The sequence below is a fragment of the Protopterus annectens genome, chromosome 2.part1 (genome assembly GCF_019279795.1).
Source record: "Protopterus annectens isolate FY-2018-M chromosome 2.part1, PAN1.0, whole genome shotgun sequence".
NCBI lineage: Eukaryota > Metazoa > Chordata > Ceratodontiformes > Protopteridae > Protopterus > Protopterus annectens.
In genome coordinates this window covers 422,649,260-422,675,587 of record NC_056729.1, presented here as the reverse complement: position 1 = coordinate 422,675,587, position 26,328 = coordinate 422,649,260, and the positions used below count along the sequence as shown (strand labels likewise).

At 43.4% G+C, this 26,328-nt stretch overlaps 1 protein-coding gene across 3 annotated transcripts in view; it reads right to left on the bottom strand.

The window, feature by feature from the left end:
- Nucleotides 1–10,777: 10,777 nt before the first annotated feature.
- Nucleotides 10,778–26,328, bottom strand: part of LSM6 (LSM6 homolog, U6 small nuclear RNA and mRNA degradation associated) — a 217,836-nt gene continuing 202,285 nt past the window's right edge. For all 3 annotated transcript variants that reach the window (XM_044062233.1, XM_044062232.1, XM_044062234.1), the window contains exon 4: nt 10,778–12,790. In XM_044062233.1, coding sequence (XP_043918168.1) covers nt 12,756–12,790 — 35 coding nt within the window. In that variant the 3' untranslated portion in view covers nt 10,778–12,755. The remainder of the gene's footprint in view (nt 12,791–26,328) is intronic.

Sequence of the window (26,328 nt, the reverse complement as noted above, 5' to 3'; positions counted from 1 at the left end):
ACTAAGGCAAAGTAGCTTTTCCAGGTACTGCTCTGTATCTGAAATACTAGTGCAGACATCCTTGAAGTAGTAGCTGATTATCAGAGTCTTGCCTTCTGGCACAACAAATTCAGGACATCAACCAGCATGTCAAGAAAGTACAGTTGTGTACACTTACCATAAATGTAAATGTTAGAGTGTACACTTGTTGCAGTCATCACACTAGGGTTATCTGCCTGCAGGTAGCCCTCAGTTGGCCCAAATACCAGAGACTTAGTATTTACGCATCGGATGCTATTACTCCAGGATGGACATCCGATTGTCAGGGGTATAAAAACCAACAGCCGACACCATTACATCAGTTTTTCTTGCCCCAAATGTCAGGAGCCTCCCAAATAAGGTGCTAAGTTATGGTGAGGAAAAGTACAGTTTTGTACCTACCATAAATGTAGATGTCCGATAGATATGCAACTGCAGTCCTGACATATGGGTTGTCCTGCCTCAGGCAGCCCTTCGGTCGGCCAGATTCCAAAGCCTGGGTCCGGCGTCGGCCGATGTCGCCTCCTCCCCGACGTCAGAGCGGCTGGAGTATAAAGGCATCAGCCGACGCCATCTTCTTCAGTGTTTCTTGCCCCAGATGCCAGGTGCCCTCCAAGGAAGGCTAAATTTTGTGAATGGATAAACAGATAAAACCAGACATGCACAACAGTAATAAACAGATGCACCATAATATATATCCCCAGCTGATAGGTAAGGGGAGAAAGGACCCAAAAGGGGAAAAACAGAGGGGTAGAAGGGAGGGAAAACCTAACTGCAGTTGCATATCTATCGGACATCTACATTTATGGTAGGTACAAAACTGTACTGTCCTTCAAGAATGCAACTGCAGTCCTGACATATGGGTTGAATACCATAGCCAAGCTGGGGGTGGTAGGACTAAGCAAGAGATGGTGTAGCTAGAAGGCCCTGCAGGACTGCCGAAGCAAAGCCTGCTCGGGATCTGGAGTATAATGGCAGGTTGTAGTGTTCGGTAAATGTATGCACGGAGCTCCATGTAGCAGCCTCTAGAATATCTTTTGTAGCCACTCCTCTTAGAAAAGCTATGGATGTGGCCATAGCTCTGGTGGAGTGTGGTCTAATATTAGCTGACACACTTTTTCCATGAAAAGAATAACCGAATCTGATGCAGTGTCCAATCCATTTTGAGATAGTTTGTTTGGTGACTGCTTTTCCTTGCACTCCAGCAGCATAGGCTACAAACAGTTGGTCAGACTTCCTGGTGGACTTTGTTCTGTCCAAGTAGTAGCGTAGTTGTCTGTGAATGTCTAAAGTATGCAGCAGCTTTTCCCCTTTATTTTGAGGGTTAGGAAAGAAAGTAGGCAGGTGAATTGCTTGGTTTAGAGACACTGGATATCACCTTAGGCATGAATGAAGGATTGGTCCTAAGGGAAACACTGTCCTGATGAAAGATGAGAAAAGGAGGAACTGCCATGAGGGCCTGTATCTCAGAGACTCTTCTTGCTGAGGTGACTGCCAACAGGAAAACCATTTTCCGAGAGAGAAATTGCATTTCTGAAGATGCTGCTGGTTCAAAAGGAGGAAGAGTTAATTTTTCCAAGACGTAATTGAGGTCCCATGCAGGAATTGGTAGCTTCCTTGGAGGTTTGATATTCTTTATGCCTCTTAGAAGCTGTCTTAGCAAGGGATGTGAAAACAAAGGTGGATCACAGTTGTAATGTGCTAATAGCTGAAGCGTGGATTTTAATGGAAGAGTATGAGAAGCCACTGTGAAACATTTCTGCCAAGTATTCTAATATCTGAGGTATGTTCATCAGTGATGCATCCTGGCCCTTGTTGACATTCCAGATGGTGAATCTCTTCCATTTGGCCGAATAGGTTTTTTTGGTGGAAGGTCTGCGTGCCTCCAGCAAAATTTCCTGAACTTTTTCAGAGAGGGAGTCATGGGTCTGAGTCATGGAACTCTCCAAGCTGTCAGCTTTAAGGTTTGCAGGTTCTGATGAACAGTCTTGTAACGGTGTTGAGTCAGGAGCAGAGGCCATTGAGGCAAGGGCCACGGTTTGGTGAGAGTTATGCTCAGTAGTAGTGGATACCAGTGTTGCCTTGGCCAGTCTGGAGCTATCAAAATTCCTCTTGGTTGTTCTGCCTTGATCTTCAGTAACACCCTGGTGAGCAAAGGTAGAGGAGGGAATGCATAAATTGTTAGAGGATTCCAGCTGAAGGAAAGAGCATCCATTCTCCAAGCTAGAGGATGGTGTATCCTTGTGCAGAACCTTTCCAGGTGATGACTGAGATGAGATGCAAAGAGGTCTATGTCTGGTCTTCCCCATGCAGATGCTATTTGTGAGAAAATGCGTGGGTGTAGCATCCATTCGTGTGGATCCAAGAAATCTGCTCAACCTGTCTGCCAGAACATTGTCCTTGCCCGGAACAAACTGGGATTGCAAGTAGATGTTCAGTTTCAGGGACTTTTCCCAAAGAATCATTGTTAGTCTGCAGAGGGGGTAGGAATGAGTGCCCCCTTGTTTATGTACCACACGACAGTGGTGTTGTCTGTCCTTATTAGCAGATGACCTTGCTGAAGAGATTTTCCAAAGGCTTCTATTGCATGTATCACTGCCAACATCTCTTTTTGATTTATGTGCTGATGCATCTCCATGGGAGCCCATTGCCCTTGAATGCATCTGCCGTCCATGTGCGCCCCCCATCCATGGTCTGAGGCGTCTGTTGTAACAGTTTGACTTGTTGGAGGTTTGTTGAAAAGCATGCCTTCGTTTAAGTGACTTGCTTGAGCCCACCACAAAAATTCCCTTTGCAGGCATGGTATGAGTGGGTATTATGTCTTCTAGGTTGTGGCTGTGTTGCAACCACAAGCTTTTTAGGTACCATTGCAGCTGTCTCATGTGTAGTCTTGCCAGAGGGATTAGAAGAATGCAAGATGCCATGAAACCCAGTGCCTGCAGGGTCTTCCTTGTGGTCAGGTGGGTTAATTTTGCTAGGCCTTTGAAGTAAGCTGTTAAATGCTCTTGTTTCTCCTCTGTGAGGAAAGCCATTTGTAGCTGTGTGTCCAGTTTTGCTCCTAGAAAAATAATCTCTTGGGATGGCAGTAATCTTGATTTTTGAATGTTGACTGTGTATCCCAAAGCCTGCAGCAATTGAATAACGTAATCCAAGTGTTTTATCAAGGTCTGTTTGCTGTCTGCTTGTATTAGGCAGTCGTCCAGGTAAGGGTATATTTGAATCCCCTGGAGTCTGCAATGTGCCACTACTGATGCCAGGCATTTCGTGAATACTCTGGGCGCATAAGCCAAACGGCAATGCTGAGAATTGATAGTGCTCTGTTCCTGCAAGAAATCTGAGGTATCTTCTGCAACTGTGTCTTGACAGGGACATGCAGGTATGCCTCCTTGAGGTCCAGAGTAACCAGCCAAGACCCCTTGCCCAGCATGGGAAGAAGTTGCTGTAACGTCAGCATCTTGAATTTTGGCACCATGAGAAAAGTATTTAGAACGGACAAGTCCAATATAGGCCTCCATTGTTTTTCTTTTCTTGGAACAAGGAACAGTCTTGAATAAAATCCCTGGCCTTGTTCCTGAGGAGGAACCTTCTCTATTGCTTTTATTTGTAACAGCTTTGAGACTTCTATGAGTGCCTCTGCCCTTTGATTTTGTGGCAGGTTTGGCATGCCTTGTCCTGTTGGTAAGGTATGGAAGTGGAACCTGTAACCTCTATGTCCAGGATCCAATTGTCCTTTGTTATAATGTGCCAGTTTTTTGAGAATAGAGATAATTTTCCGCCTAGAGGTGCTTCTCTTTGAGCCTTGGTAGGCGGAGTGAAAGGCAAGTCATTGTGATTGTCCCTGTGGTGCAGGTGAACTACCTGTGCCACTTCTCTGATTTTGTGGTTGCCATTGGTGTCCCCTGTAGGAGCCTCGGTATTGCCCTCTACCTCGTGCACGCCTGTTCTTTCCCCTTTGAAACTTGTCAGAGTCTGGAAAGGACCAATTCTTTGAAGGCCAATTCCTGCTGAACCTTGGTGGCTGAACCTTGAGGAAATCCTTTACTGTCTGTACTGATTTTGCCTTCTCCTCAATAGATTTCAACACATCCTGAGCATTAGTACCAAAAAGCTTCTGTTTATCCAGAGGTGCGTCCAGGAGCTTTACTTTAACATGATCTGGCAGTGGCTGTTCTTTCAACCAAGCATGTCTACGGATAACAGCCCCTGTCATAGCTTCCCTACATGAAGCCTCCAATGCATCATAGCCACACTGTAGAAAATGATTACTAACCTGCTGGGAATTATGAACCAAATCCTGCAATGCCTTTCTATCTATAGGCTCAGGAGAGGCTATCTTTTTCTGCAAATCATCCAGTAAATAATCCTGGTACTGAAACATATGGAAAAGGCAGTTAAGAGACCTCATGGCACGGGTGGAAGAGGTATAAACTTTTTTACCCCATCTCTCCAGGGACCTTGCTTCCCTGTCAGCTGGCAGTGGATTCTTGGCTGAGGAGGTAGCCACTCCTTTGGGGCCCTGTGAAATAGTTTCTAGATCCACAGAGTGGGCCTTAAAGAGATGCTTGTGTCAGGGACCCTGTAATATCTGTCTGGCTTGACAGGAGCAGGAGGGAGAGAATCAGGGGAAGCACTGGAGTCGGAGAAGACATCATCCAGGACATCCAAAACTGGAGGGATAGCTAAAGGTCTGTGCTGGGGTAACGTAAGGAAGGTACGTAGCCTTTTCCTAGAATCAGAAAATTCCTGACCCTGCCACTTAAAATGTTCCCTCATGGAGTGGAGGAATTCACCGAAAGAAAAATCCTCTGGAGGAGAGGCAGAGGGAATAGATTCCTCAGCATCAGAGTCCTCATAGGCCTGGAAGGATTCTTCTTGGGTATCTGAATGCTCTGAATCCCCAGAGGCTTCATCTGAGTAGAATCCTTGACCCTTCTGTTCTATAGGAACTGGCTGAATAGCTCTGATACTGAACAGGGAAAGTACTTTGCTTTGAGCCTCTGCCCACTGGTTTGGATGAAGATCTATGAACCCTCTTGGGGTTGGCAGTGAATGGAAATAGAATTTGTACCCCTGGGATTCAATGTTGAGGACCCACTGGTCCTGAGTGATGGACATTGCTTTTTGCATGAAGGGCAAGTTTTCTTCCTAGTGGTACAGGCAATTGGGCAGGGCTGGGAAGTGGAGTAAATAAGTCACTGTGAACTTTTTCCGTAAGGAGGAGGCTTACCACTCCCTGCTTTAGGGGTGGGGGGACTCCACTGCTTAGATCTCTGCATACCCTGAGACTGCAGTCTGGGTAGTCCGTTTCCCCTGGGTCTGGTTTGAGAGGGACTGGAAAGGACCAGTGTTTGGAAGGGCAATGCCTACTGAATCTAGGGGGTTGCACTTGCAAAAAATCCTTGACAGTCTGCACAGACAGCATTTTCTTCCATCATTTTAAGAACTTCTTCTGCTTTGGTGCCAAACAAACAGTCGTTATTCAAAGGAGCGTCTAGTAACTTTGATCTGACATGGTTTGGCAAGGTCTGCTCCTTCACCCAAGCATGTCTTCAGTTCAGAGCCAGTAACTGCTGCCCAGCAAGATGCTTCTAGGGCATCAAAGCCACATTGCACAGTATGCTTGCTGACTTGGCTTGCAGAGTGCATAAGCTCCTGCAATTCTTTATTCTCTGCAGTCTGAAAAGGTTGCCACTTTTTGTTTAATAAGTTCATTAATATGTTGCTGGGACTTCAGTATGTGAATGTGAAACTGACAATTCAGTGCCCTAATAGCAAGAGTTGCAAACGTATATACCTTCTTACCCAATCTGTCCAAAGCTCTGGAAACCCTGTCCGAAGGGGTGGGATTCTTGGCTGTAATAGCCTTGATACCTTTAAGGCCCCTGGGAAATTATCTCTGGGTTAGCAGTAGGATTTTTGAAAATGAATTTGAGAGAATCAGGTACTCTGTAGTACCTGTCTGGTTTCCTAGTGTCAGGAGTTAGACTGGATTCCATTAAATCATCATCCACAACATCCAGGACAGGGGGTATTGCTAAAGGTCTGTGCTGAGGCAACTAGAAATTCTCAGAGTCTCTTTTTGGACTGAGGATAGTCTTGGCATTCCCAGTGGAAATACTCTCTTAAGGTATGTTGAAGGGGACTGAACTCAGTCTCTTAGCAGGGGAAGGCTGACTTCCCCTAATCAACGTAATAAGGTCTTAGACCATTCTAATCATTTGTTTTTGTGGCATGGGAGTACGTGCATGCGCTTTGGTCATCTGTTTTCTAGTAGTGCATACTCTGGGCCTAAGAAACTCTGTAGTTTTGGTTAAAAAAAAAAGTTGTCTGAGTCGAACATCAGTTGAGCGAAGAAATGCCCCAGAAGCCAGTGCCTGCTCAGCGGCTCCGGACCCATCCAAGGTAGAGACATCCGCAGGTTCCATAGTCGAAGAAGAGTCTTGCGACATACCGGACTCCGAATGGGTCTCTGTAGAGGCCTGTGAATCCATTGAAGCAGGCATCAGGGGCTGCAAAGGCACCTCACAGAGTACCATAGGTTGGTACTAGGCTATTAGCCCTAGGGCCTATACAAGCCTAGCCATAACAATTCCCTGGCTATTCCTTTCCACACTATTTACTTCCCTGGACCGGACCTCTGTCTAGCAGGGCGAATGACGTGATCCCCGGGGTGAATTTCCTTTCTCCCATCCAATCGTCAAGGTTCCTTTTGAAGAGGGCCAGAGGCACTCTGCTTGACATGTATGGGCAATCTATTCCAGAGTCTGGGGAGTCTCTGGGTCAGGAACCTATCCTTCCAGCATGTTTTGTTTATTGTGATAAGGTTTAGATCCCTGGAGCATGTGGCTCTGAGGGATTGGGATTTCTTTAAGTGTAGCATGTCCAACAGCTCTGGGTTTGACATGGCTTTGTACGTTAAGCAGAGATTGCCTCAGAGCGGACGATATGCAAGTATGGCTTTTTTTTCAGCGTAGGGCATCTGCTTTAGGCCTGTGATTCTTTTAGTGAGGTATTTCTGCGGCCTTTCCAGTTGTTGCAGATGTCTTGAGAGGTACATACCAAACGGGGCATTGTATTCTATAATGGGTCTAATGAGGGATGAGTACAGTGGGACAATGACCTCCTTTTTTCTGGATGAAAAGCCCTTAGTGATAAGGTGTGCCACATAGGATTTCCTGACTGTTGCGGCGATAGGGTTACTGAAGGTGAAACCACTGTCCACCTGTGTCCCTAGGTCTCTTATCACACTTTCAGTACTGCCACCTATATGGTAATTCACGGGTACATGTTTTTTCCCCAAAGGGGATAACTATACATTTCTTGGCAATGAGCTTGAGCCCATGGCTCTGGCACCAAGCATCGATTTTTGTAAAGCCCTTTTGTAGAGTATCCACATCATTTTGGGATTCAATAATGGCTCCCAGTTTGCAGTCATCTGCGAATTTTGTTAGCCAGAGTCCCTTAGTGTTGGCCTGTACTTCAGAGAAGTAGATGACAAAGTGGTCCCAGGACTGAACCCTGAGGTACTCGTCAGCGGACTAGCGACTAGCTTAACGGAAGGGTCGGCAGTTTTGGACCTGTGCGGTCTGTCTCTGTCTTTATCCTTACGTTTTTTCGAAAGATCGGCAAAGAGAGGTGGCGAAGGCTAAGGATAAGGCATATGAAGAATTGTGTGAAAGGTTGGACACTCAGGAGGGAGAAAAGGACCTGTTTTGGCTAGACAGAGGGACCGAGCTAGGAAAGATGTGCAGCAGGTAAAGGTGATAAAGGATAAGGAGGGAAACCTACTCACAAGCGAGGAGAGTGTGTTGAGGAGATGGAAAGAGTACTTTGAGGGGTTGATGAATGAAGAGAATGAGAGAGAGAGAAGGTTGGATGATGTAGGGATAGTAAATCATGAAGTACAATGGATTAGCAAGGAGGAAGCAAGGATAGCTAATGAGAATGAAGAATGGAAAGGCTGTTGGCCCAGATGACACACCTGTGGAAGCATGGAGGTAAGGTGAAATGGCAGTGGAGTTTTTAACCAGATTGTTTAATGAAATATTGGAAAGTGAGAGGATGCCTGAGGAATGAAAAAAAGTGTTTTGGTACCGAAGAATAAGGGTGATGTGCAGAGCTGTAGTAACTACAGAGGGATTAAATTGATCAGTCACAGCATGAAGTTATGGGAAAGTAGTGGAAGCAAGGTTAAGAAGGGACGTGATGATTAGTGATCAGCAGTATGGTTTCATGCCGCGAAAGAGCACTACAGATGCGATCTTTGCTCTGAGAGTGTTGATGGAGAAGTACAGAGAATGTCAGAAGGAGTTGCATCGTGTTTTTGTAGACTTAGAGAAAGCATATGACAGGGTGCCTAGAGAGGAGTTGTGGTATTGTATGAGGAAGTCAGGAATGTCAAAAGTATGTAAGAGTGGTACAGGATATGTACGAGGGTAGTGTGACGGCGGTGAGGTCTGCGGTGGGAGTGACGGATGCGTTTAAGGTGGAGGTGGGGTTACATCAAGGATCAGCTCTGAGCCCTTTCTTATTTGCAATGGTGATGGGACAGGTTGACAGACGAGATCAGACAGGAGACCCCATGGACTAGGATGTTTGCAGAGGACATTGTGATCTGTAGTGAGAGTAGGGAACAGGTGGAGGAGACCCTAGCAAGATGGAGATATGCTCTAGAGAGAAGAGGAATGAAGGTCAGCAGGACTAAGATAGAATATATGTGTGTGAATGAGGAGGACAGAGGAATGGGGAGGATGCAAGGAGTAAAGGTGGCAAAAGTGGATGAGTTTAAATACTTGGGGTCAATAGTTCAGAGTAACGGTGAGTGTGGAGAGGTGAAGAAGAGAGTAGAGGCAGGGTGGAGAAGAGTATCAGGAGTGATTTGTGACAGACTAGTACCTGTAAGAGTGAAGGGAAGGTCTACAAGAGGGTAGTGAGACCAGCTAGGTTATATGGGTTGGAGACAGTGGCATTGACAAAAAGGAAGGAGTTTGAGCTGGATATGGCAGAATTAAAGATGTTAAGATTTGCACTGGGTGTGACGAGGGTGGACAGGATTAGGAATAAGTATATAGAGGGTAAAAACTAATAAAATGAATAAATCCAAAAGCCACAGGACCCGGAGCCAAACTAGAAGTAAAATGTTAAATACACCACGTATACCAAACACGTAAAGCCAAGCGCTTTCACCCGGCCACTGCCAGGCTTTTTCAAGGAATGAATGGTGACTCCTAACTGGAACAGCTGAAAGAAGATGATGATGGTAGTCGGATGGCTTACTGAAGCCATTTCAGAATACGGTGATAGAGACTGAAAGTATTTAGTGACAATAACGGCCCGACGATAAATAGTTTGGGCATTGAACAAGGCAAAAAAACAGCAGCAAGGTGCATCGGGGTCTGGACCTAAACAGGTGACGCAGTAAGAATGTAAATCTCAGTGTGGTATTTGCTTTCTACAGGCAAGACAACTTTTTCTGACAGGTTAGAGCAAGAGAAAAGGATCCCCAATGGGGTACTTAGCTTTACAAGACTTCAGGATAATTCAATTCGGAAACGAAAACTCAGGTAGTGGCAGACGAGCACTCATGCAAACTGCTTCTGGCTCCTCAGCAAGAAAGACTGATGTAATGGTGTCGGCTGACTGTTTTTATACCCCTGACGACCTGACATCAGACCTGGAGCAACAGCAACTGACGCAGAAATACCAAGTCTCTGGTATTCGAGCCGACTGAGGGCTACCTGCAGGCAGATAACCCAATTTTGATGACTGCAATAGTTAAACACGAAGATCAGCAGCTTGCAACATAATGAAACAGTTAGCTTTGTAAGCCATCCCTGAATGTATTTAAAATAATGCTTTCAATGGGAAAAAAGGGATTTAACTTAATAAAAGTGTTCTGTTGTAGTCTGCAAATTCCTCACTTGCAGAAACTCCACATCATCATCTGTAAAAACACAAACACAACCCTAAATAATAAAGTCTATACTCCCACTATAACTTAGGGCTACTCAGTATTACTGTGCACCCACAATAATGTATGGTTACTCAATGCAAAGGAAAAAATACACTGCACACAAAATTAGCCACGTTAGCTCATTGGGGTACATGTCTCCAATAAAACTTGGACAGTCTGTGTATTCTGAAATAACCCAGTCAGCTAGTTCAAACTATTCAAATGAACCAGTCTTTCATGCGGATGATCATTTCTGAACTCCCCTCATGTGGTAGCTTCACTTCAGTTCCACTACCCAACTAAAGTTCTTCAGAAAACGCAGACACCCCCCCCCCCAAAACAGACACTAAACCATTTTTCTCTTCTCCATGCAAAATAATCTGAATTAGTACAACAAATGGGAAAAGCGTAAAACATGTACAACAAAGAACCGTATCTGATACGAGATAACTGGTGTATGCTGTTACCATTAAGTTGCTGTCCATAACCACAAAATGATTAGACTTTTAAACAAACATGCACATATATGGACTGGAAAAGCTGAGTGGGTGCTGAGCACCCAGTACATGATGATGAACTGCTCAAAAGTGAATGGTGAAACTGGTGCTTTGTATTTATTACTTTCATAAAAATGAAAGTACAGATACCATGTGCATTTACTGCTATGTACACCCTCTTGCCTGGGGCAAGTACAAAGGATACACAAGTCAGACTCTATACTAACACATTGTTCCAACTAATAGAAACCCTCTGTAGATCAAACTAAAAAGTCTGGAAGATGGATTTTTAAAGGAATCAATACTTTGATACAATGATGTACAACTAATTCTTACTTTATTTTAGGAGCAAAAAAGAAAAACAAATGTTACAACTCACAGGCACAAGATTAAAGGTAAGGATGTGTGAAAGAAAGCTGTACGGTACATGCACGTTCTGGCCAAAGGAAGACTGTCAGTCTCTAGTAGTGGTGAAAATTAGCATATTTTAATATTTTGTGACAACTCAATATGAGTCTGGTGCACTACCAATGCGGGTAAACACAAAGTATTAGCGACCTGTAGTGCTTTACACTAACAAAGCTGAAGATACAGCAAACTATAATTAAACATTATGAAATGCTGTGTATCATATTACCATGATTACAGAGTGGTATGTACAAATTTACATTACTGTAAGGTATACACAGAAAGGTGACAATTGTAAATTTGCAAATAATGCAAGGCCACCTTCTCCACAGCTGTAAAGATATCAGTCTAATAGAGATGATGGCAATTATATTTTTTCAAATGTTTTCGAAATTTCTCAGTATATAAGCATGGCACAAGGTTTCATTTTGAAACAGGCATCCACAACAGACAACTTCTCTGATGATGGCAAGTATTTACCCTTGCCATTAAAATGCTGTTACTTGATTTCAAAAATAAACAATTAGCATAAAAGTTTTAATGGTCATTGCCAGTTACAAAATCAGAATTACAAAATCAGAATTACTATCAAAGCTGTCAACACTAGTACCCCTGCAAAGATCTGTATACAAGTACATTTTTCATATTAATTTTTATGTGCCTATTAGAGTTCAACCAGAATCAACTTCAAATACGATTTTAGAAATGGATTTTGTGAAAATCAGCTCAAATGCACCAATGTTCCTATAAGGATGTTAATGGCCACAATTCCCCAGCTCCTGTGGAGTTAATGAATTAAGTTTCAAGAGAACAGATGTGGTCAAGCTTACTCTTGAGGGACACTATTAATCTGGTAATAGCCTACAAAAGTTTTCTTCCAAAATGCAATAGAGCAAATGCTTCTCAATGGTGAGAAGTCGTGAGACCATATGCCATTGGTGTTTGTGTGTAAATCACACACAACCTGCATCAGTACCCTCCGTAGGCACAAGTTCAGCATTACCCTTCACAAGAAGTGAAACAGCTTTGAAAAATGGCTGGGTAACACCGCAACTGATAAGCAGCCCTAAACATAATTTGCTGTTCCACTGACCTTCTCCAAAGGGGAGAATTTTGAGATATGGTCAAGAGAGCACAGAGTGCAAACCAAAAACACCATTTATTATGTTTAGGATGAGCTACATTAGAGGGATACAAAACTGAAGCATAACAGATAGAAATCACAGTAGTGCAACACTCATACGAAACAATGCAATACTGATGTACTAGTACTGCACACAGTATGAAAACGGGATGAATTTTTTTCCCAATTTATAAGATACTGCATAATCTCTGGCTTGCAGCCAGACCAAAATGTCACCAATAGCAGCTAGATATTTAAAATGTTCACCACCACCCATCCCCAGCTCAGATAGCTCCAGCCCTTCATTCCAAGGCAGCTACTGGTGCTCCAAAAATATATACAATTTGGCCTTGACAGTAGATGTGATGGAACAGCACTTTCAATGCATTCAAAATTTCAAGTTTAGAAGTATGCTCCTAAATCAGAGTACGACTGAGGGACTGTATCAGTCATTACCTGGAATCACACACCACACAAAACCAAGTATTTTGTAGTTTTACTCATTAAATAAAACGTCAAAGGATACTTAGAACTATCCTGTAAAGCAAAAACACTGCACAAAAATGTTACAATTTTAGCACCACTCCGCATTCAACCTGCAATAACACTGCCATGATAAAAAATGTATAAAACTGATATTAACCCGATATTAACTCACTTTGTGTTGTCATACATGCTTTAACATAGAGCATTTTCTTATTACTGTAAAAATAAAACTCTTTAATAAAATAAATTTAGACAAAAACTGCAGTGTTCTTCACATCCGCCTCTTCTGTGTGCTTATGTACAGCACTGAAAGATAAAAATAAGATTAAAATAATTAGTTTCATTTTTACAACCAACTTGTACTACTGTGACAAATTAAAACTCTGTTAATCCTGCATTACACAGTTTGCAAAATCATCACAGTATTTGGATTACTTTTCATGACATACTCTAAACTTTCACAGTCTTAACTAGCAGAATGTTCCTCTAAAGTCTGGGCCACAGAAACAAATACGTAACAGTGCTTTCAAGTAGTGTGCCTCCAAACAGGTATTCAGAGCCTACAAACTGAGCATACTTACTTCATGACTGGGAAGATAACTTACTAAACTATGGAGCTGCACTTCATTCCGACAGAAGAAACTTACCATAATGTCAAATGTTAACAGTAGCTTGATCACTACTACAGGAAATCATTACGTACCCGGAAATTAGCTGTAGGTTGTCATCAGTCTTCAAGCAAGATGTTTTCAGTGTTCAGACATCCCCAGCTGTGGCCTCATGCAAATAGCCATTAAAGGTCAAAACAGCTATAAAACAGCACAATAGGCACCACACTATTCTCTGCTGACATCTAAAGTGAAAGACGTTCACTTGCTTTGATATTTCAGCTACTTCCTTAATTACTGTGCATTTTTACAGTATTTATTTTAAATGGTATTTCCACAAAAGATTACCAAAAAGTGCTCTTGTGGTTGCCAAACTCCTCTTTACGTAGGAAGCAAGCAAGCACAATATAAATAACACTAAAGACTATTTACTTTTAAACAAAAAGGTTTTATAGGTTGGTACTAGGCCATTTGCCCTAGGACTTGTACAAGCCTAACCAAAAAGGTGCCCTGGCTTTTGCCACCCAAGAAAATTATTTTCCTGTGCCCCTGTCGAGCAGAGCCACAGAGGTGATCCCCGGGGTGAATTTCCTATTTCCCATCCAATCAAGATTTTTCTTGAGTGCTAATGAGGAGCTTTGCTTGCTATAGATAGGTAGTTTGTTTCAGAGTATGGGAAGTCTCTGGGACAGGAATCTATCCCTCCAGCATGTTCTGTTTATTGTGGTGACAAGGTTTAGGTCCTTAGAGCGTGTAGCTCGGAGGGACTGGGATTTCTTTAAGTGGACCATGTCCAACAGCTCCTGGTTTGACATAGCTTTGTATGTTAGGCGGAGATGGCCTCTGAGTAGGCGATATACGACAGAGTAAAGCTGGAGTTTTTTGAGACTGTCTGCGTTGGGCATCTGAGGCCAGTAATCCTCTGTGAGGCATTTCTGCCACCGTTCCAGTTGTTGTAGATGTCTGGTGAGGCACATACCAAAAGGGGCATTGCACTCTATAATGGGTCTAATGAGGGATGAGTAGAGGGGAACAATGACCTCTTTTCCTGGATTAGAAACCTTTTGTGATAAGGTGTGCCATGTAGAAGGATTTCCTAACTACTGTGGCGATGTGATTATCAAAGGAGAGACTACTGTCCACCTGTGTCCCAAGGTCTCATCACACTTTCGGTGTTAAGTAGACTACCACCTATGTGGTAGCTCATGGGTACAGGGTTTTATCTAAGGGGATGACAATGCACTTTTTGGCACTGAGCTTGAGGCCATGGCTTTGACACCAGGCATCTGTCTCAGTGAGGCCCTTTCACTAGATGTCCACATCATTAGAAGTTTCAGTTATGGCTCCTAGTTTGCAGTCATCTACGAACTTAGTTAGCCAAAGACCTTCTGTGTTAGCCTGTACTTCAGAAAAGTAGATATCAAACAGGAAAGGACCCAGGACTGAAACTTGTGGTACTCCACTTGTCACTGGTCTGAAGTCGGACTTGGGAGTCTGCTACTTTCACAGTGTGGGTTCTGTCAGTGAGCCAGTTGGCAACCCATTTTGTGACACAGGGATTTATACCTAGTTTAGTGAGTTTATCTAGAATTCCAGAGAGGGGGATGGTATCAAAAGCCTTGACGAGATCTAGATAGGCTGCATGAACCACCTTACCCTCGTCTGCGGCTTTGGTGACTGCTTCAAAGAAGTCAATCAGGTTTAGGAGACATGATCTGCCCGAACTGGGTGGGGTCCAGAGTTTGGAGATTACCAATGTCTTTGTTTATAAGTTTCAGGATGATGCATTCCACGGCCTTGCAGACCAGGCTCGTTAGGCTAATGGGGCAATAGTTCCTGGGGTCCATGGTGGCTCCCCCTTTGTAAAGTGGGATAACAGGCTCTGTGTGCCATTCAGTGGGCACAAAGCCTGAGGGGAGGCTATGACTGAACATGGAGCTTAGGTGGGGTGCCAGTTCATTCTGTAGTTCATGTAGAACGCAGCCTGGGATGTTGTCAGGTCTCATGGATGCTGTGTTAATGGCATTGAAGAGAGTGGTTTTTACCTGTGCAGCCACGATTACAGGAAAGTACAGTTGTGTACACTTGCCATAAATGTAGATGTTCCAAGTGTATTCATTGTTGCAGTCATTACATTTGGGCAATCTGCTGGCAGGTTGTCCTCAGTCGGCCTGATTAACAAAGTCTTGGGTCCTACGTCGGTTGCTGTCCCTTCTTCCAGGACGTCAGGTAGTCAGGGGTACAAAACATGTAGCCAACACCATTACATCAGTTTCTCACCCCAGATGTCAGGTGCCCCCCCAAATGGGAAGCTATATACAGTGAAACACGAAGAACATCTTTGCATTCTTCTGGTAGAGAGATGGGCTCTTGGGGGGGGGGGTAAAGTTAGCACTGAATCTACCTGCCAGGATGTTGGCTGTATCAGTTGGTTCTGTATATCTAGTACCATTGTGCTATAACTCAGAGCAGATCTGAGTGTTGCCATTGCGATTCTTGACAGCTATAGAATGCTTTGTGGTTGTCTTTAGAATCAGTGGCAATTTTGTTTTCATAACTAGCTTTGGAGGATTTTATGAGGGATCTCAACTTCTTACTGCGGCTGACCAGGGAGTTCTTCCAGTCATGGGATTTTACTCTTTTTTGCAACAGTTTCTTTCTTCTGTTGTAGAGTTTATTTATGGCAGGGGACCACCAGATTGGCTTCCTTTTTTGGAGGATAGCATCTTGGTTCTGTTAGGGATAGCACAATCCATGCACTTGTGCAAGTGCTTATAAAGTACACTTGTGTGGGATTCAGCAGTCATACCACTATTGTCCATTTGCATGGGTGTTGTGAAGTTTGCAACTTCTGTCTTAAGAAGCATGAAGTTGGCTTTGGAGAAATTTTTTTTACAGTGGTTTCCCTAATGGGGGGTGGGGGCAGGATGTGGATGTCTAGGCTGATTAGCTTGTGGTCGGATCTGACCAACAAGGAATTGACCTCTTGTGTGGAACACCAGTCGCCCATGTTGGTAATGACCAGGTCTAGGATATTGCTGCCCCTGGTGGGGGTTGTGGATAAGTTGATCCAAGGCATTGGAATTTATGAATTCCAGAAAACGTTGAGCAAGAGTTGGTACACTAGTAGTTTTCCCAGTTAATGGTGGGGTAGTTGAAATTGCCCATTATTAGGGTGTTGGGTTGTACCCTAATATTTTCCAGTGTATCAAGAAATGAGTGGGAATCCTGGGGCATGGTGGGGGATCTGTATCAAGTTGCAATTTGGATTGCGGTCTTGCCCAGAGTTAGTTGCACTTGGATAATCTCGGATGCATTATGCTGAGCAACTAGCCTTGAGGTGTGGATATCCTTAATGAATATGGACACGCCTCCACCTTTAGTGTTTCAGTCCAGGTTAGGTGGCTGAAAGGTGTGGTATGAACTATAGCCTGGTAATGCAGGGGTGCTCTCTGGAGCAATCTTTGCCAGAAGAGCCAAGAATTCATAAGCTTTATTAGAGCACATATAGTTATTGTCTCGGTTTTGTTGAAACTACAATAAACTATGGCCAGAAAGAATAAAATTATGCAAAGGAAGGAAAAAAAAAAAGTCTAAATTAATTATGCATACTACAATGAAGTTCTCACAGGGGCAACCTATGTCACTAAATTAAAGCATGCTTGTTCAGCCAAATCACCACACACACACAGTACTAGGTAAAATTCACTGTTTTGCCCCCAAAAACAAATTCTGCAAAGTTTTAAAAATAAGCCAAAATTCTGTACAGAAAAATTGCAGAAAATTTAGGGAGGAACAGGAAGCAAAGCTCAAGTCTTTCATTTTGTGGTTGGACTAGAGAAAAGAGCACTATGATGAAACAAAAAAAAAACCTTGACATTTGGAGTTCCATTAACTATTTTAACAAGTCCAATAAAAAATCGCTAAGGAATGCAAAATGAAAAATGGCAACTTAAGCCTCGTACCTCAGCCTGGAAATGAATACCAATACTTTCTTTGGCTGGAGTGTTGAGCTATGCAGATGAACACTACCTGGAAAAAGATTTAGCCTGTTTTTCTGGATTAGACTTCCTTCTTTAGTTCCTTCAAATACCAGTGAAAAGTAAAGTAGTTTTAATGAGTTAAAGATCACATGCAGTTATTTTCTGCACTCACTCGCACTCTAAGGACAGACTGCTTCCCACTCTGCAAATCCAGTTTACTAGATATTCTGTAGTTTTATTTTACTGTTATTTCCTGCTCAAAATGTTGGTTCCCCACTAACTTACCATGGCAGTAGTTCCTGTATTCGCATCATAGGTTTATACTAAGTTAACAATCACCATGGTCTATACAAGCCTAGCAGAGTAACCCAACCAAGTTTTGTTCTAAAGTTTCTTGGATGCCTTTATGGTGGGGTATGTTATTAAATACGTAGCCAAGGGTTATGTTGTGGGGGGGATATGTTTGGTTAAGTAAACTAAATTAATTATCAAACTGGAAATAAATTCCCATCGACCACTTGTCCATCAGACATGGGGGCTAGATCCAGACCAGAGGTGAAAGTACAGTTTGGCAAGATCCAGACCAGAGGTGAAAGTACAGTTTGGCAAGATCTTACCATAACAGCAGATATTCTTTTCACTGTTACAATATTCATTACATGTGGGATCTCCTGCAGAGCACAGCCCAACATCCAGCCAGTATACCAGTCTTTACGTCCCCTCAGCTTCATATAACAGACGCATGCTCCCCACACAGATGATGCACATATGCTCTCACTCCTCAGAACTGAAGTGCCTCAGGAGAACTAGACTAACAGAGAAAATTGACACATGCATCCAGGAAGAAAGCAGAGAGAAAAATAGGGCAAGAAAGGAAAATAATCCATGAGCAGTTCCCAATAGAAAAGGAAGAGAAAAAGAGGGAGGGGGGCAAGAAGGAAGGACTGAATACTGGAACAGTGAAAAGGTGAATATCCATTGTTATGGCAAGATCTTACACAACTGTACTATGTCGTCCTTTATCATTGCTGCAGTATTCATTACATGTGGGAGATTACCAAAGCTACTGTAAGACATAGGAGGAAAAAGCAAAGAGGAACCCTCCACAAACCCATGAAGGATAACCCAGGCAAACCCTGACCTGGCCCTAGAAATGACATCCAACACAAGTGTGGGGAGAGGACCATGAAGCAGTTTCTAGACCGAATCAAACATCCAATACCCTTGGGGGGGGGGGCGACTCTAGAAGAGGCCATTGCTCTTAAAGAATGAGCTCAAACTGAAGCTAAAAGCCACTTACCATGAAAGGAACAAAAAGAAATGGCATTAGAAATCCAGGAGGAGATTTTTTTTTTTTTAAGAAACAACCAAACCAAATGTCCTTGTATAAACAAAAGTCTGCTCAGACTTTCAGATATTTGATTAAGAAAAAGAAGGTTAGAGCTGTCTAAAGTCCAGGGTGTGAAGCACCTTCTCACTGGCAGATTGTGGAGAAGGAAAGGAAATAAGCTGGACAGACTGAGGGACAAATCATTAACTGCCTTGGGCAGAAGAGACTGATGAATTCACAGAGACACCCTCATTGTAAGAAAAATCAAAGAGAGACAGATGGGCTGCCAAAGCCTAAACCAAGAACCACCAACAAAACAGTCCTTCAGATGCAACATTACAAAGAGGAAGAAGAAAACTCAGAGCTAGCCTGAGTTAGTTTTTAGAAGGACAAAATAAGGTCCCACGAGAAGGACACCTTTAAGGAACTGGATCAAAATAAGAAGCCAATAGCAATTTCTGCTAGTCTTCCCTTGAACCTGCTAACAGGTGAGCTTTAAACAGAAGAACATGCTACCCCAACATTCAGTAGTTCACACAAATATGATAGGACCAAAGGGACCTCTACTGAAAAGGAATCCAGATCACATTTGTGACACCAAACAAAATCTCTTCCATTTGACCACATAGACTTTTCTGGTAGTGGGTTCTCTATCTTCCTGTAGAACTCCAAGCACGTCCTCAGAAAAGTGGTATCTAAAGGGAATCAAAATCATCCAGTGTCAATTCAAGTGTGGATAAGTAGGGTGAATGAGACACCCCTCGTCTGGTGCGAGAAGATCCATCCAGTGAGGTAACTTGTGATGACTGCGCCTGGCCAGAGGAAACGAGGGCCAAAAGGGAGTCACTAATAAGAATTTGGGAGTGTCCTTCATGATCTCATGCAGGACCCTGGGGAGCACAGAAGAGGTGGCTAGACATACAGGAATATTCCCTTCCAAGAAAAGGATGCGGCACCCATCTTTCAAGTCAGAGGATTTAGGGGGGGGTGTGTGAAACAGAATCAGGGAAGGAAGTTCGGTCTGTTCAGAGGGGAGGCAAAAAGATCCACTTGAGGAATACCCCACTAATGTAAAATGTCTAGCAGCACTTACATGTAAAGCAATCCATTCATAAGGTTGCGTCTTGGACCTGATCAGAGTCTCTGCCACTAGGTTGTGCTCTAAAGGGATGTAGACTGCCTGAAGGGTCATCTGATGGTGGGCAGCAAGATCCTAGGGCCTGAAGAAACAATCTGCAGAGAAGACTGCTTCCTTGTTTGCCGATGTACCACATTACTGTGGTATCGTCTATAAAAACTTTTAGAGGGTCTGGAGCCCATAGTGAATGAAGGCCTGTAGGGCAGGAATGAGCACCCTCATCTCTTTGATGTTGATGTGGTCCGACATCTTGGGGACAAGACACCCTGAACCCTCAGATTACTGGATGCCAATCACTGTTCTGAAGCATCTGCAAAAAGTTCAAGTAGGAGTCTGAAAATGCAGGCTTAGGTCGCAGGAGATCTGCCAAATACACCAATGAAACTTGAGTGAGAGCAATAGACAAACTGGAAACTCTAGAAGGTGGCAATGCTGGAGCCAAACAGTCTTGAGGTACCACTGAAGTTCTCTCATCTGAAGTTTGGCTAAGGGAATCATGGGGATGGTAGATGCCATGAACCCCCAAAGGCTCTAAGAAATCCCCTTGCAGGAATGACAAAGGTGGAGCAGAGACTGGAAGTAAGTGGTTAAAGACAGAATGGTGGGAGACAGAAGACTGTGTCTAACCATTGGAGAAGTCTGACTTCTGCAACCCAGAAAAAGGTGGTCTTGGGAAGGTGTCTGAATGGACCTCTTGAGATTGACAATGAATCCAGACTGGGCAGGAGGATAATGGTAGAATGTAGATCCTGAAGCAACTGGGTTTGGAAGAGAGCTTACAAAAGAAGCTCATCCACATACGGGAGTATCAGAACTCCCAGAAGCCTGCAGAAGGCTACCCCCTAGGGCCAGACATTTGGTGAATACTCTTGGGGCAGTAAAAAGACCAAATGGCAATGCAGAGAACTGAAAATGAGATGAAGAGAAGATGAATGGGAATATGAAGATGGGCATCTTTCAGGTTTAGAGATACTAAAAATGCCTGCTGAAGCAAGACAGGGAATAGAGTCTGGAGGGAACACATCCTGAAGGGGGGAACCTTTAGAAAACAAATAGTTGGAATAAGATAGGTCTAGGACAGGTCTCCATGACCCTTCTTTTCAGGGAACTAGAAACATGCTGAATAGAACCCGATTTCTTGTTGGGATACTAGAATAGAGTGAATAGCCCTTTGAACAGATCCTGCAGGACTCCTGAAAAGTGGCCAAGTTGGTCTGGAGAAGGAGGAAGACCTGAAAAGGGGTAAAAAGTACTGTCCTACTATGAAATACATGAAATAGCAGTGCTGGATAATGGAATGCTCTCAAGAGTCCAAAGTAAACTGCTGTCAAACAGAGATGGGGATAACCTTAAAGAGAGGAACTTGACCAATAGTAGGGAAGGATTTATGTCAGATGAAAGCAAATATGTCTGGAAAGGGGGGCTTTTGACTCTTCAATGTTTGAGTGGGTTTAATATACATGTTTAGAAATCCTTTTACCCCTAGTACGCTACCTACACACACAGGCAGATCTGGTAGTTCCTCTAAAATTTGAGGACAGGAGAAACAAAAATTTAAGGTCCTGCAGGACTTCACCTTGGTCTTGTAGGATTTTAAACAATTCTGCAGCAGCGCCAAAAAAAATTCTGGTGGTCTAAGGGGGCATCTAAGAGCATGGCCTTAATGCCACCCGTGTAGGACCTGTAAGCGCAGCCATGAGTACCTCCTCATAACTGAGCCTGAGGCAGTAGCTCTACAGGATGGAATGGCTAGCTACCTGAGAAGTGAACTTACTACAGAAATGGCAGCTGTTTTGTTTTCAGAGTCAAAAAGGTTTGACAGCACTACCCCCACCCCGAAAGCCAAGACAAAAGGGCCAGAACATACTTAGACATACAACTCTGAAAGTTTGACCCTGAAAGCCTGGGTAACAGAAGAACAGACTTTTCTCCTCAGGCCTCTCTATATAGTACAACCATCTTTATCAGAAGGGAGGAGTTTGGAAAAAGATAAAAGCTTGGCTAGCTTGTTCATCTAAACAAACAAAAGCAGAGTCTGAAGGAACACGTCTGTAAAGATGCTCAAGAGCCTCAAGCACCTTATAAATACAGTCTGGCTTCTTTGGGGAGGGGGGGGGGTCAGATTCTGACAGGAGCCAAACAAGCAACTGTAAATGTATCTAATAAGGCAACCAGAAGAGGAACAGCTGAAGGTTTAGGAGATTCCATTTGTAATAGCTCATAAACTCGCTTTTTGAATGTCAGACACTTGTAACAATCTCACCTAAAATATTCCATTATACGAACCACAACGTCTCCAAAAGACAGCTCCTCAAATTAGAAATCAGGAGTTGAGGAATCCTCTTCCTTTGACCCACAATTTAAAGCTGAAGGCATTTGTGAAAAGTAGGCTAAGGATTGATCCCCAAAATCCAGCTCCTCATCGAAGAAATCTGACTAGTCCCTTTGGATGGGGTGGTCAATGACTAGGGAGAAGCTCTGAAGGGGTTTATAGGGCCATCAGAGCACTGAACAATTCCCTGTGGAAAATTCTGCCTTAGCAATGGGGTGTATGTTTTTTTTTTTTTTTTTTTTTTTTTTTTAATAGGAGCATCAGCTTTGACCAACCTATGAGGTTCAGAGCCATGCCTAATTTCTATAAGGGCACCAGGAGCCTCTTCCATAACTAAATTATGGAGAATCCCCATAGGCCTTTTGAAAAATGATCAGCCACAATTCCCTCTCAATGACTAATGTACATTTACACAACCTAGGAGGGTGTGCATGAAGCAGGTTCCAGGAGAGAACTGGCATCAACAAGACAGTCTTCATCCACCTCAAGACAGACATCCAATAGAGGCTGGACAGCAGCAGAATCAGAGAAACTTTGCAGTCTTTTTTAAAAAAGGAGGATGAACTTCTGGGCAGGCAGACTCTGCCATGGTAACCTGGGTCAAAAGCTTAAGACAGTGGTTCTCCAAATAGATGAACAAGGAAGATGTCTGCAGAGAGTTTTCGGAACAAAATCCTGACAAATGGTACACTGCGTATGGTCGTGCCTAGCACCCAAGCAGAAAAGGCACCTGTCATGTCCGTCTTTATGGGGAATCTGCTTCCCACACTGACATGTTCTCTTCCTGGATAACACGAACTCCCTGTAAACAAAAAGAGAAAGGAAAATAATCCCCAACAGGGTACTTATCTGTAAAGGGCTTTTTAGGAATCAGCTCAGTGAAAGGCATTCAGACTGGCAGCAAAGTTGTTCTGAGGATTTAAGCGTGGGTGTATGACACTGAAGAGATGTAGAGGTTTTAGTATACTGGCAGGACTTTGGGTTATCCTTGGCAGGGAACCCCACATGTAATGAATACTGCAACAGTAACAACTAAAGACATTTTGTGATTTCCCATTCAATGACCAAGTTTTTGTATGAATAGGGTCAGGGATGAACTATGCTTCACATGGATAGGGAGCTTATTCCATAGCACATAGATACTTTAAGACACATAAATGGAACATAATCGGTGAGACTGCTATGTTACAAAATTTGCATCTAGGCTTTCTGATATCGGCTGCGTAGAGTGGTACTATTACTTCCGTGGCTCTAGATTCCATACCGTTGCTTAAGAGTTGGGTGATATAGAATGATTTTCTTACCATCTTGGCTACACGTTGGTTGAAGCCCAGATTTTACTGTCTACATATGTTCCCAGACCCCCAACTGCTCTCAGGGGGTGTTTTATCGATAGTGTAATTAGCTTGGGTGAAAATTTCCCAAACGGCAATATAATGCATTTTTTTATGTTGAGTTTTAATCTGTTTTTCTGACACCAGTCATTTATTTGTGTTAGACCTTCTTGTGGGAGGTTTGTGTCACGGGAGGAATGTATAATAGCTCCCAATTTACAGTCACCTGCAATTTGTTGAGCCAGACGCCTTTAACATTAACCTTAATTTTCAAGAAGTAGATGCCAAATAGAAGTGGGTCCACCACAGAGCCCTGGGGTACTCCACTGGCGACTGGTCACCATGTGGAGGGGATTTAAACGATCCCGATTTCTTTGGTCCTGTGAGCAATTCAGCCAGTTATATAGAGATGTATGCCTAGTTCTGAGAGTTTGTCAATACCAGAGTGAGGTATTGCATTAAATACCTTGACCAGGTCAAGGTAGGTGATGTGCACAGTTTTCCCCTCATCCATAGCCTTTGGTGACCCTCTCTAAGTCTACCAGGTTGAGTAGGCAAGACCTTCCCCTTAAAAGCCAAATTGGGATGGGTCATTTTGGTAGGTTGCCAATGTCCTTGTTAATCACTTCCATGACAATTTGTTCCACTGCTTTGTATATTAGATTTCTCAGACTGATGGATTTGTATTTCCTGGGGGTCAGTTCTTGGTCCACCCTTATGAAGGGGGAAGACCGTTGCAGCCCTCGATTCATCTTGCATGTAACCTGTTTTGAGGCAGAAATAGAGTGCCTCCAGAAGTCCTGTTAGGTCATGTTTTAGTCAACTTAGAAGGCAACCAGGGTTACTGTAGGGGCTCATTGAAGCAGTAGCTTTGGCCTTAGCCACCAGGACCTGCTCCCTTGTTGACAGTTTGGAGGAAGGGAGTGTAGCATGTGGTGAAATTAGAATGAAATTTACCAACCAGTAGATTTACTGTGTCACCCTAGTCAGTGAAGGTTGTGTTATTTTACCCAGTGTTGCACACCGCTGAATGTTATCTTTTACGGTTCCTGGCATAGTAGAAGGTGGCTTTGTGACCGTGCTTAGCCTGGGAGGTTATCCTGGGGAGGTTATCCTGACCTAGTAACTGGCCCTGCTGGACTTTTATTAGACCTCAGTTTCTAGTTTGTTTGAATCAGACAGCTTGCCTCAGTGTTGCTCTGATTTTGGCCAGGACTTTTTTCTTTCTTTTATTTACCCTGTTAAGGTAAGGATTCCATCAGTGGGGTTTGTTTTTAGAGGATAGATCTGGGCTTACATCTGGTAGGTACAACAGCCTCAATGCAGCCATTTGCAGCATGCTTGTCACTTTAATGATGCAAACCCGGATCGCTCCTGCACTTCTTGTACTAGTAGGTTTGGAAGTTCATAGAGATAATTTGGCTAATGGTTCAACAGCCCTTACAAGCCTAGCCAGTTTTACCAAATTTTCTACCCTCGGATAAAGATAACAAGGGTCACCAAGCAGGGCTTTTACAATTTTTACCAACTGCATCTGTCCATAAGGGACATGGGCACCACTCAAGGAGTGAATCTTGATTTCCCATCCACTGGTCCAGACTATGCCTGAAGATGGTCAGGGAAGGCTTCTACTTCACAAGAATAAGAAGCTTATTTCAGAGGAGGGGCAGTCGCTGGGACACATCTGTCTCTCCAGCATGATCTATCCAGGTCGGATATCAGGTTTAGATCTTTGGAGCGGGTAACTCTCATCCAGTTAGCTTTGTGAATATGCAACATTAGTCACACATTACTGGTTAATCCACTCTTCAACCCCCCATGCATTCTGCATTTCTTTTATGTGGAAACAAATGTGAAGGCTGCTTCTCGTTCACTGTCACAAGCACATAAGATAGTAATCGTAACTGTTGCTCAAGGTGGGGTCATTTTTTTGTATGCAAGTGAATATCACGTTAATGCTGCAGACAGGCTGAGTGCACTATATCCATTTATTAACTGGAACAGGTTTTGCATCATCATGCATCTTCCACACAAAATTAATTATAAACTATGAAACTCTAATATCCAATATTAATATCTGAATGCAATCCATATGTTGCACGATGTGTTTGTGCAACAGTGAAAAAAAGCAGCCTTTAAAGTACAGTTTTGTACCTACCATAAATGTAGATGTTCGAGGATTCCCTTGCTGCAGTCCTGACTATTGGGTATAGTCCGCGTCCCAGTCGGCCCGAATACCAGAGTATAAGGCTGACGTCGGTCATGGCGCCTTAGACTGACGTCAGTACGTCAGGGTACTAATGCGCATGACCGACGTCATTTCCTCAGTCTTTTCTTGCCCCAGATGTCAGAAGACCCAAAAAGACAAGTCCCAAAAACAACCTGCACCAATAAACATGTACAATATATACAGTAATATATATACAAAGAATATAAGCATGTAAACTCACCTACACAACCACCCTGAAACACAGAGGGGAAGGAGGGTAAATTGGACTGCAGCAAGGGAATCCTCGAACATCTACATTTATGGTAGGTACAAAACTGTACTATGTTCTTCGTCTTCCCTTGCTGCAGTCCTGACTATTGGGTAGAATCCCAAAGCAGAGGTAAGGAGGCTGGCAAATTATAAAGTAGCAGGAGCTGACAACATGCCTTGTAAAACAGCTGTGGCAAAACCAGCTCTAGTCTTAGAGTATATAGGCAGGTGATAATGCCTAGAGAAAGTATGCACTGAACTCCAAGTAGCTGCTTCCAGAATATCCTTAGTTGCCACCCCCCTTAGAAATGCTGTTGAAGTGGCAGTAGCCCTAGTGGAATGAGGCCTAATCCCAGCTGGAACCTCTTTGCCATGATGGGAATAACAAAATGCAATGCAAAAGCCAATCCACCTAGAAATAGTTTGTTTTGACACAGGCTTGCCCTGTGAACTCAAAGCAAAAGAAACAAGTAACTGCTGAGACTGCCTAAAATCTTTAGTCCTGCTCAAATAATAACGCAATTGCCTGTGTACATCCGGTTAAATACTGAGGCAAGAAAAAACCAAAATGTTCCCCAACGGGGTTACTTAGCCAACTCTGTTTTCGGTCTGAAACTCCGGTTTGGAAAATCTCAAAGCC